Genomic DNA, 12,926 nt, shown 5'->3' on the forward strand with positions numbered 1-12,926 from the left:
GGGACACAGGATACTAACCTGGGATTACAGGGGTTTACAGAGACTGAATCACCAACCAAAGAACATGCAGGGGCTGGACCTAGGCCCCCTCCACATTTGTATAGACTCACAGCTTAGTCTTCATGTGGGTCCCATAACAATTGGAGTGGAGATTGTCCCTGACTCAGTTGTCTGCTATTGGATCCCCTTACCATAACTAGACTACCTGGTTGTGCCTATGTGGGAAAGGATGTGTTTAGGCCTACTGAGGCTGGATGTCCCAGGGTGGGGTGGTAACCAAGGAGGACTTTTCCTTCCCTGAGGATAAGGGATGGGAAATAAAGGGAGGGATTGGTAAGGATATGTCTGGAAAGAAAGGAGGGGTGGAGGACTATGATCTAGATAAAAAGGGAATAAATAAATAATATTTAAAATGCATATGAAAGAATTACCAGTTAACAAAAGACATGAGGTTCTGGATTCAATCCCTAGTTTGACAAAAAGTTACTGATTTTAATAAAGAAAACTGCTGAGTATGTGCTACACGTGTCTAACCTCAACTACTAAGAAATCAGAAGAGCTTAGATCAGGAGTTCAAAACCAATTTCAGATATACAATAAGGTGGGAGACAGTCCGGGATAACTGAATCCTGTTTGGACATAGACAAAAGTGCATTCATTCAGTAAGGTCACTATGTTGCTTATTATAACAAGAGACAACTTTGGTGAATGATAACAAAATCATGGCAACAGAATGTTAGTGCTATTGCCTAAATTAAAATATTTAAAATATGTGGGGCAGTTTCAATTACGCAAGCTTAGAACACAAGTAATAAAAGTGTTGGTTTGCACTGGATGTGTGCTGACCATGAGTTTAATATTCACTTATCTTTCTCATAAACCTTACCTGGAATGCCATTTTTATTTTTTCTACGTAACTTTTCATCATAGTTCATGAGAATCTCTCGGCTACTGACATGTGGGGAAAAAACATAAAATTACTATTTTAAAATTGATATGAAATAAAACATTTTATACCATGTTAATTTTTTTCAGAATCTTAAAAGGCATTATCATAATAATCAAATAAAACCCAATGTGTTATTTCCTTCCATGGTCTTATAATCACATATTATAGCTGTCCAGAAATCATGAAATCCTTTCGTTGTTATGTTGCCATGATAAGATAGCCTGACATAAGAAAGTTAGTGTTTATTTTCACACACAATGGTACATCATTATTGCGGGAAATTTGAGGCAGTAGTTGCAGCACATCCACCATCAGAAGCAGAAAGAAATGAATTCAAATTCATGCTTCTCATTAACTCTGTTCTTACACAATTCAGGACACCTGCCTAGGGAATGGAGCTGCTCAAAGCAGGCTGGGAATTCCCACATCAAGACAATTCTCCACTGACCATCCTATAGGTCAATCTAATCTACGGGATCACTCAATGACATTTCCTTTCCAAGTGACTCTAACCTGTGTCACTTGATAATTAAGGTTAAGTACCACATTCCCTAATTTTCAATATTTTTCATATAATTTTATGACTTATGATTTAGAAATGGGAGCTATTTAACAGCTTGAAAATTGAAGTTTTTTATCATGTGATTTCTTTCCATTAGATGAGTTGATTGTGCTCTGCACTGTTACTGAAATGTAAATCACCAAAGGCTGAAAACTAAAACTTTCTAAAACCACACCTTGGTTACCCCCAGCCCTCCTCTACCTAATCAAACTCCAGACGTGTAGATCCTTGTTGGAATGATTGATTGTCCTGTTTATCTCCAAATGCTTTGGAAAATAAACTCATATTTGATACATGGGTTCCAATAGCTTGTAATATGAACCAGTTCTCTTAAATAGAGTCTGAAGCTGGCAACTACCCAGGGAAAGATGACATTGGGTCTTCTAGCCCCTAGGAAATGATGCACAAAATGCAATGGGATCTGCAATTGGAGTTCTAGCAGACTCCTGGTGTTTCTTACAACATGATTTGAACATTTTTAACAGCTTAGAATTATTCCAAGTCATAATTTCTACCAGAAGAGATGGACAAATTCTTCAAAGTTAATAAAACTTGAAGGTCTGGGTTAAACTAGCATGTGGACTCCACATCAGGTTCTAAATTAATAAGAAGGATTACTAGCCATGAGCATGGCACAAACTAAAAAAACCCAGCGGTCAAAGAAAAGCACTAACACCATGGGACTAATAACTCAGTTAAAATACACTAAGTGTTCAATGTAAGTGTGAATTAACATAAAGCATTAAGAATCTGATTCAACAAAGGAAACCTGGTTATCAAGGTCAACCACTATTGTTCTCCAGGAGCAGAGCTAATATTGACACTGCAGCAACAGAACCTGTAGAAGAAAAAGAGGGACCAGAATGCCTTCTTCTCCATCTGTGTTTCAAAGGAGAGCTCTCTCCCTGGGAGTTAAGAAACCAGAAACCATTATTTTCAAGATTTAAATAATAATAAATAAAAATTGATCAGAAACACAACATTCTGCATAACCATGTCTGAAGAATGAAACAGCTAATTAGAATATCAAACACTGGAATGTGTGTGTGTGTGTGTGTGTGTGTGTGTGTCTGTGTACACTTTATGAAGATTATACTTGAATAAAAGGAAAAATATTAGATTCAATAATGCTGAAGATCTGGAAAGTCCCACATGGAGATGTAGGTCAGTGCCAGGATTGACCGTAGCAGATGAGGTGCTTGGTTCAATCTTCAGCATTTTCAAGCCAAGTCAAGAGATAAAAAAAAATCATCCCTTGTTTCTACTTCTAATAGTATATCTTTTTCATGTTGGATGGTCACTGCTATTCCAAAGGAACCTAGAGTCAACAATGAAATATTGTGTGAGAGAAGATGAAGACTTTGTGGTTAATTTGAATTACAAGTTAGTGTTTACTAGCATTCTAATGCGAACACTTACCCTTTACTTGTGCCTTCAATAGCATACCGTAATGCAGTCCACCCAAATACATCTTTAAAGAAAAAGTCAATGCCTTCATCCAAAAGTAGATTGACCATATCTTTTGAGTCCCATCTTATGGCATATAAAAGTGTGTTTCTGAATTAACACAGAAATAGCTTCATTATTAAGTATTTTAGTTAAAACTATTAATACTTGGGTATGTTACAAATTTACCATCTTGCTTATCTTTATGGAGTTGACTTTTTAAATCATATATAAATACTGTGGGAAACAAGTGTACATTTTTATATATTGTGTCCAAAGACAAAAGGAAGAGTGGATAGGAAGCCTTCCATAGTGCACATACTGCACACATTGTATATACCTTATGTGTTGTGTGCTGTGTATACTATATATGATATATATACTGTATATAGTGGGTGTGTTGTAAATGCTGTATATTCTGTGTATGCTTTGCATGCTGTATAAACCGTATATACTGTATCTTAATGAGATTCATTCTTAATTAAAACTTAAATGAAGATGTCTCCATTTTCTCTAGTTTCGTGTAATCACAACCCTAGCAACTAACTATCCAACATTATAACCAATTTATTGTGTGAATCTGCATTTGCTCATTAAACTTCATCCTAGTGAGGCTAATTTGCTTTCTTTCCCCACTAATAAGTAAATATAAAAACATCAATGGACATAAAGAGTGGTGGGCTTGAGCAACATCCTATAATAACAATTTTTAGCCACCAAAAGGGAATTGAATGCTTGCATCAACTTATCTTTAGACTGATGGTCAACTCATTTTGTGAATAATATAGCATGTTATTAGACAAATGTGTAAGGAAAAGCAGAAATACTACGGAATGACTGAGTCTTTTTGTGAACAAAAGGTTCAAACTTTAAAAATTAGTAAAACCAAATTAAAACCCATTGATCTGTTCCAAGATTTGTTGACCAACCATACAAAATATCAAATAAGGAGCATCAATAAATATGAGGGGGTATGAAGCTTATTATAAATGATTTGTGTTGCTCATGTACACATTGCTTTTCTGACCTAACTGATAAGACTGATGACTAATTGATATGTGATCATGGAATACCTATGTTAGTCTTCTTCCTATCAATTGTCTATTTCCTGGCCGTATGATTATTGTGATTTCAGTATGATGCTCGTTTTTTAAAATCCAAATGATACCTTTTCATCTCATCAAATACGTGTATATTTGCCCCTTTCTTTACTAAAAACTTCGCCATCTCTATTTTGTTTTCCTTGAGAGCCAGCAAAAGTGGTGTAAAGCCATCCTGCAAAACAAACAAAACAAATCAACCCAAGATCCAAAAACATTGCAATTTTGAACTTAGTTTAGTTTTAAAACCCTCTGTGAAAAGAAACCCTTGCTAAAGTGAGAAAGCAGCACCTTCCCTCTTGGTCCAAAGAACTTCCCTTCTCTTTGAAATGCTCTTTATCTACTTATGTGGGAAAGTAAGCACCTGTGCCCACAGAGCTATCTCGTGAGTCTAGAATTCCATTTTTTTTTTTGAGATTTTTCTGTATCTTTATTTCTGTTTGTTTGTTTCATTTATTTACATTTCAAATGTTACCCTCTTTCCCAGTTTCCCCTCAGGAAACCCACTATTCCATTCCCCCTTCCCCTGCTTCTATGAGGAACCAACTTCAACCTCACCGCCCTGGCATTCCCCTATATTGGGCATCGAGCCTTCACTGGACCCCCCCATCCCACTAATGCCAGACAAGGCCATCCTTTGCTACATATGCAGCTGGAGCCATGGGTCCCTCCATATGTACTCTTTGGTTGGTGGTTTAGTCCCCTGGGAGCTCTGGGGGTCTGAAGAGCAATTTGTTAAGCAGGTTTCTACATGAGGCTTAGCAGTGGGCTCAGTTCTTGGAGAAAACAAATGGTATTCATAGACCATGATAAGTCCATAGCTCCTGTTTTTATCTTTCCAGTGAGTGTTTTCTCCAATAGGTTTTTATAACCCAAAATTTATAAATGAATAGAGAATGAAATCATCTCTCTAATATGTTTTACAAAAGTGATTACTACACAGAAGGAAATATATACTCTTAACATTGTCCCAGAAAGCTTCAAACACTTGTTAATTTCCCTTGCATTCTGTTTTCCCTTGCTGTTTGGTTTTCAGTGTTTACTGAAATGCTACGTCATTATGCCTGGAACATTGATACATTGTAGCAAGTCACAAGGAGAGCACCTAACAGCTTTAACTCTCGAGGTTTGTGATTTGTTGTAGAAAAATTTGTGTTTGTTATTTGATGTAGAAAAATTCCTTGTAATTACCAGTTTGAGAACTGTTGACTTAATAGAACTTTTAAAAGTCTAGCATCTAATTATTATTTTCAAGAGCATTTAAAAGTAGTGAATTATTGTTGTCTGAAAGCAAGGGGGATTATTCTATAAGCCAATGATTTCCATTGTTATTCCATTTTCTTTATACACACACACACACACACACATATATATATGTATATATATATATATATATATACTGAAAATTATATATATTTAAAGAAAATCCTTTACTCTTTTACTTAAGAAGAAAGTTGGGCTAAGATTTATTGTAATCAAACTGGCCCTTCTAAAGTTTCTTAGGATTTTGAGTTCAGCATCCACATATTTAGTGTTTATCTAGGAACTGTTTCAGAATTTAAGGGAAGTAATTTTATAAATATGCTTGCCCATGACAAATTAGATTTACAGAGTCAAAGCTTCATAGAAACCACCACTTGTTATAGAGATGTCCAAATTCTCCAGAGAGACACGAAATTCTGAAACTAGGAGGCAGCCTCTCATTTCAGTCTCATTTTTAATCCACATGGCTAATTACTTTCCCCATCAGATCCTATCACTGAAAAGAGAAAGGCCAGGGGCACTAACGCATTTCTAGTGTCCCTTGATGGGGATAGAACAAGCAGCTAGGATCATTTCAATATGTGAAAATGTGAATTCCATCCTCTCACTCCCATCCAAGCAAGCTTCCTAGATTTGAGAACAGAGGTTATGTTCTGATCTAAGTAGTAGTTGTTTCTTTGCCAAAAGTGAAAATATGCCAGTAAATTCTTTGACATTTCCTCTGGTTTTCCACACACAGAACACTTGTATCTTCAGCGTTTTCTTCAGGTGGAGCTATGCAGGAATGTTTGTAACTCAAGAATGGCTACTTGCCAAACAGAAAGCACAGTATCAGTACACACAAACGCATCTTCAAACAATTCTGGTTCTTTTTATTTGTGTTTTATGGAGTTGTGGTGTCCTTGGTTTTCCATTTTAGTGAAGTTGGATAGGTAAAAAGATGGGCAAGGAGGATGTGGGAGGAGTTGGGGGTTGGAAAGAATATGATCAAAATAAATTTTAAAAATTATTGAAATAATAAGTTGAAAATAGTAACAATTCTTCTTGTATCCCTTTAATAGCCTAATTTTGAGATGGCATACATATTTCTGATCAGGTTCTGGTTCTTTCTTCATTCAGTCTTAACACAGAGAAATATATCATTAGATATTATTTGTAAACAATAAGCTTTATCACAAATTATTTTGTTTCATTTGAATTTTAACATAGTTTCATTAGCAAGGGAAGTTTTGCTCTCAAAGAGTACCGCCTCACAAAATTTAGAAACTAATTTTTTGTAAAGAAAAAAAGACATTAAATTTTATCTTGATGCAAAACAGTAAATATACCAGTCTTCAATGCTATACTCTATACATTCTATATTTTAATGCTTCTTTTAAAACATCCTTTTTGAGATCATGTTGTTAAACAAACTACTAAGCCATGTCAGAATATTTTTATTCAAGAATGCTTGAATTTTTAGCATGTGAAGTTAATCTTACCCCTATTACTGTTAATACATTTCACACATATACATTTCAGATTATTTGGGAACTATAGTGAGTTTAATGATACCTTGTTCTTTTGTTCCAGGTTTGCACTGTATTTAAGCAAGCATTTAGCCAGTGTCTGGTTATCTTCAGACACAGCGTAGTGGAGAGAAGTATTGCCATTTTTGTCCATATGGTTTGGATCAGCCCCATGCTTCAACAATGTACACACACATTCATATGTCCAATTTTGAACAGCCTAGGAATATACCAAGAAACAGATAGTTTGCTCAAAGAATTTAATATAAACATCACGTAGGATTCATGAAGTAGTGACAGGTTCATGAGTAGGTTCCTTTTCCAATTACTTAAATTAAGTCTATTTTATGCTGGATTTGGAGGAGTATATATATGTATACCTTCATCAGAGGTGTGATGGAGTTCCTGTCAGCGGCATCAATATCACAGTTATTTCTCAATAGAACACTTACTACTTCCACATGGCCATAGGCACAGGCAAAATGGAGAGCAGTCCTAGAGAAAAAGGGAATTTTTAATGATATTCTAAAATGCTGTATAAACGTTAACAATTACTCATGTAATAAGAATATATTAAATGGCACAGAATTATTACCCATTGAATGTTAGGTGGTTCTTCCACCTTCTGAACAAATATCTAATTCCCTTGTGAAGAAAATAGAATAATTTACTAGCTTACTATATTAGTATTAGTATTACTGTAATAGTACTTTCTATATTAGTAAAAAAAGGCAGTGTGTTTGATATCATTAAATCTAAAAAATAAAAAAATAGTAGTTATTTCATAGAATATCATAATGATGTACTAATGGGAATTATGCATTTTTTACATTTCTACCTGGGCTTAGCGGCTCAGTTTAAGATTATCATTATTCCTTCTACTTAGCACACAAGAGTTTAAGTACAGGATGATTACTTTTTTTCTGGTGTGTTTAAATACGATTAATTTCAAGGATTGTAAAATGGACTTAGAGTATTTAAATTTGTTTAGAGAGGACAAAGCAAAAAAAGTTTTTAAAAATAATACAATATGAATGCTGCATAGTCGGTGTTCATATTACTACTGGTAAACAAATTGGTTGAGAAAACAGATAAATATACTTGGTAAGTTCATGATTTATCAGGATAAATTTGTAGGTGGAATTGAAACATCTGGGCTAGCTAGCAGGCGTGCAAGTCATGAGGAGGTGCTAAGGATCCAGAGGACAAGGAGTACAGAGAGCCTTCTCCCCCCTTTGGGTCCCTTAACCTGCTCTTTGGACATAACAGAGGTTGTTTCACATCCTCCACTCCGGCCACTCCCAGTAGATCATAGCCCCTATTACCTTTGCTTAAAGTCTCTGTCATGCACACTGTGTTTACCAAGATTTATCATTTTCTGTAGTCTCTCTGTATCACCCTCGCTTGCAGCCTGGTGGATCTTTCTGAGAGGTTTGTATCTGGGTTCGTTTGGGACAGAAATGCTTTTCATATCGCGTAAAAAGTCCAACAGGTTTTTTCGTGGGACATCGCAGAAACCCATTGGTGTCTTTTCCTTAACTCCATGAACCAAGATCTTCTTCATGATTGAGGCTACTGGTCTCAGCCACCCTCCCCCTTTCACCCCTTAGACTCACTAACACCCAAACTTAGTATCAGCTTAAATCAAGATATGAACACAAGGTTCCCCCACCAAGATAGTAGGGTGGGGAAAATAGCTTCGGGCTCCCACAGATACAGTTGATAGAATCCAGGTTGCCAAGCAACACTAGTAAGCGTTGGTGTGCGCATGCACAAGAACATGGCTTGAGTACTGCAACATCGTTGGGATTTAAGGGCGTTCCTTGTGCTTGTACAAGCCACTTCTGACCAACCTACTGCAGGAAAGTAAATCTGAGTTCCATCAAAGACCCTCAAATATCTATAGAGCTTGATGGAAATCTGAGTTATTTCCTTTTTAAAAATGTATTTATTTATTCACTTTACAGCCCAGCCCTTTCTTTCTTTCCAATATCCTCTCACACAAGTCCTTCTCTTATACCCTCTTTCCCGCTGAGTAGCTTTTAAGAAATGATCAATGTCCTGAGTTATTTCTTAAAGCACATTTGTCATCCTCATTGTAGAAATGCTCCTTCTCAACCTCCACCTCTGTCTCTGTGCTTGTCCTCCTTCCTTCTCTTCTCCTTCCCTCCCTCTCCTTCTTCCCTTCCTCCCCTACTCATACAAGGTTAAGCTCCTTGTCCTCCTCTTCTTTCTTCTCTAAGCCCTCTTGAACGCCATTCTCCTTCCTCTGAGCTGCTAGAATTTTAGGCAGCACCTCTTGTCTCAGCTCCTATATAAGTTCATCTCTTCAAATGTACTTCTGGAAAGTACAGTCTAGAATCAACCTTTCTTAACCTACCTCTGACTCTTCAATGTCTCCCACTCCAGGTTTCCCACAAGAGTCTAGACTACATCTGTCTCCCATTCTTGCTGGCCCTCACCCACACCATGTAGTCGCAAAATACACACTCATTCATCACAAACACAAACCGAAAAGCAAGTCAAATGTGATGGGGAACATTTTAATCCCAATGTCCAGGAGGCTGATGCAGGGGGATTTTGAGTTTGAAGCCAGTTTGATTAAATGTAGCCCTAGTACAAGAAATGTCTTGAAGGCAATGATAAATTACTTCAGATGTGGAAATATTGGATAATACGTTTCTAATGTTTCCACTAGTGCTTTTCAAATAGTCTAAAATAAGCATTTCATAATAGCCAATAAATATGTAATCAATAAGTAGTGCATCTATAATATGTAAATAAACAATGAGTAAATATGTAATATTATATAGCTAATAACCATACCATTATCAACTCAAAATAAATTAATCAAATTGTGGGAATAAAAAAATACATCATATCAAAGTAGAGATGGTCATTTAACATTTGTGTTTATAATACAGTGTTCAGGTTGTGCATGCTTATGAGAAACTTAGCAGATATTTTTCTTATTCAGAAGCTGAACACTCAGTCTTTTCATTGCCACCTTCATGTCTTTGTTCCTCAGTGTGTAAATGGCAGGGTTCAGGATGGGTATAATCATGAAATCCAGAATGGCAAGGAACTTATCCACTGGCACAGTGGGGAATGGCCATATGTACACAAAGATGCATGGTCCAAAGAACAAAATTACCACAGAGATGTGAGCAGAAAGTGTTGAGAGGGCCTTGGACAAACTGCCCAAGGACTGTTTTCGTACAGTAAACAGTATGAAGATGTAGGACATAATCAATAAGAAGAAGGTACTGAGAGAAATCAATCCACTGTCAGCAGTAACCAAGAACTCCATTCTGTAGGTGTCTATACAGGCCAATTTGATAAAGCGAGGAAGATCACAATAAAAACTATCTATCTCATTAGAAGCACAAAAAGGCAAATGGACAACAAAAGCTAATTGAGCCACTGAATGAATGAGACCAATAATCCAGGCACCAATCAAAAGCAAAAAGCACATCCGTGGGTTCATGATGGTCAGGTAGTAGAGAGGTTTGCATATGGCCACATATCTGTCCCAAGCCATGGCTACCAGCAACACCATTTCACATCCCCCCAGGAGATGGAGGACAAACATCTGGAAGATACAGCTCTGGATTGAAATGATACTGTGACCTGAGTACAGATCAGAAATCAACTTAGGAACTGTTGAGGTAGAAAAACAAAAGTCAACAAATGAAAGGTTAGCTAAAAGGAAGTACATGGGTGAATGTAAATGAGGGTCAAAGATCACTATAAACACAACTGAGAAATTTCCTAGAAATGTTGTTGCATATGATATTATAGAGAATGCAAAAAGGAAATACTGTGTTGGTCTGTAGGTTGATAGTCCCAGGAATATAAATTCAGATACTTCAGAGTAATTTGCTTCATTCATTGGATCTGTCTTCAGTTATTCAGATCTTTCTAAAATACCCAAAACAAAATTAGTAAAGAGTTACCAGAAATAGTAAAATAATAACCTAGCAGTGGGACATTTTATTTGTGAATGCATTACAATAAATAATTTCATATTAAAAAGTAAAATGTAAAATAAGTAAATGTTGAAAGAAAAACACTTAAATTGTGTCCAAAATATGGACTAACAAATTACTGTGACCTTCCATATTTTGAAGACTGTGCCTCTATTTACCTACAATTCATTACAAGTATATATTATATTCCCAATATAATATTGTGTTCTTTAGTAAGACAGTGGTTCAGTTTCTGGCAGAATTACAGACAGATTGAATACCAGAAAAGTAAACAACTTTAAACATAGACAAAACCCTGATGACTAAGATAAAGAAGAAACATAGAAGGGTTGTTCATCTCAGTGGCATCTGCCTACAATCTGCCAAACAATAGCAGTTACCACAGAAGAGGAATTAGAGTATACAGGTTTGAAATGTCCTCTGCAATGACCTTGAGACAATGGAAGTGCATTAAAAGTAAAGAAAGCTCTTATATTAAGATCTTCACTGTTTCATCCTAACGATAGGTTCATAGTCACCATGTAAGTGGTAAATCTACTGCTGTACTATCTGAAGAAATATAAACAGAAGGCAAAGATTATTGATTTTTATTCATGTCATCAAATCCCTCATAATCTGATAAAGTTCTGTAAATAAGGACAAAAGGAAACAATACAGTTTCATGAACTGACAGTCACAATGTAACTTGGTATAGCTTCTTTAACAGACACCTTTAAAAGAATATCAAAGTCTAGCTATAGGGAAACAAAAACTAATGCTATAGTAGAAAGTGAATAATGCATTTTTAATGAAAATCGTTATGAGACAAAAAATACATCAGAAGCTTTTATTTAAGAGTTATACTTCTAAGAAAAACAGGATAGTTCTGTCATACTTAGCTAATAGTAATATTTTATGTATCAGTTACTTTTTTAAGTTTAAATTAGAGAAACAAACTAAGCAAGGGATGAAGGTACAATCACAGAGGTAAATGATAGTATATGTTTTCCATCAAAGGAGTTATAATTTTACTCATTAAATGTGAGGAATCCAAAACATGTACATTCAGAAGTACAAAGTTGTATATTCTGTGTTTACAAAGAAAGGTTATAGAAAAATATCAAGAACGAAAGTCAGGGCTGAGGAGATAGCTCAGTTTTGTAAAGTGAATGTTGTGCAGGCTGGGGTGCTGAATTTCATTTCAGAAATCCAGGTAAAACTCTTAGCACAGTGATTGAGTTTATAATTAGAATGCGCAGACAGGCAGATCCTTTCATTTCACTGGCTAGTCCCTCTAAGAAAATTTGTGAACCCCAGGCAACTGAGAGAGACCTTGTTTCACACATTCTCAGAGTAAACCAAGTTAGCTGGCATTTGAAGAACAACGGCTATTATTATTCTCTGATTTCAGACCTTGACGCATGTGCACAGGCATCCACACATGTGTACTCACACATGAACATGCATTACCCATTATATGCAGAAACACTAATAAAAACAATACTATTAGATTTTGTTTTGTTCTAAATAGCTGGAAAACTTAGCAGTTTACTTTGGCTTTCTTTTATATGTCAAAATATCCTTTGTTACTAATTGATTATGGCTTATAAAACTATCATAATTTATAATATTATGTTTCGCAGAAGGGATAAGACTTCATGATACAAGTAGTAGGTTTAATTTTAAGGAGAAGAGGAGTATGCATATAATTTACAAAATATACACTCAATGGGCAATAGGCTTTTTAACAATAAGATTAATTTTATCTTATAGGTCATTAGCAATTTGCTATATTTTAGATTAACAATCAACATAATCAAGAAGGATAAAAAAAACAAATAATTATAGAAAGAGATAGACAAAGAGTAATGAGACATAGATGAGAGAAAGGAAATTCAGTATTATCAAGATTCCTAAAGATTTCTTTTCACTCTTGGATTATAAATTGAAAATATTTTCTAAAAGGAGATAACATGTTGATTTCTAGAAAACTGTCATCAATGTAAGTGTTTTATGCATAAATAAGTAACATTTATCCTACAGTATGTTATATATATTATTAATTTTGAATAGTGCAAATCAATCTATTAGCAACCTAAATGTTCATTTATGCAATGGAATAGTTTGAAA

The 12,926-nt window shown here is 35.4% G+C and overlaps 2 protein-coding genes across 2 annotated transcripts in view; both read right to left on the reverse strand.

Annotated features, from left to right (window-relative positions):
• Positions 1–8,392, reverse strand: part of LOC116900944 — a 176,742-nt gene extending 168,350 nt beyond the window's left edge. The window contains 6 exon segments of the mRNA XM_032902585.1: positions 887–951; positions 2,931–3,068; positions 4,126–4,232; positions 6,875–7,048; positions 7,209–7,323; positions 8,154–8,392. Of these exon segments, the coding sequence (XP_032758476.1) occupies positions 887–951; positions 2,931–3,068; positions 4,126–4,232; positions 6,875–7,048; positions 7,209–7,323; positions 8,154–8,392 (838 nt within the window).
• Positions 8,393–9,781: 1,389 nt separating this feature from the next.
• On the reverse strand, positions 9,782–10,720 carry LOC116900533 (olfactory receptor 4F6-like). The gene has a single exon (XM_032902260.1). The coding sequence runs from the start codon at positions 10,718–10,720 to the stop codon at positions 9,782–9,784; it is 939 nt and encodes a 312-aa protein (XP_032758151.1).
• Between the last annotated feature and the right edge of the window lie 2,206 nt (positions 10,721–12,926).

The sequence above is a fragment of the Rattus rattus genome, chromosome 5 (genome assembly GCF_011064425.1).
Source record: "Rattus rattus isolate New Zealand chromosome 5, Rrattus_CSIRO_v1, whole genome shotgun sequence".
Taxonomy (NCBI): Eukaryota; Metazoa; Chordata; class Mammalia; order Rodentia; family Muridae; genus Rattus; species Rattus rattus.

Coding starts and splice junctions, on each gene's coding strand:
- LOC116900533 (XM_032902260.1), bottom strand. CDS start 10,720: ATGAATGAAGCAAATTACTCTGAAGTATCTGAATTTATATTCCTGGGA.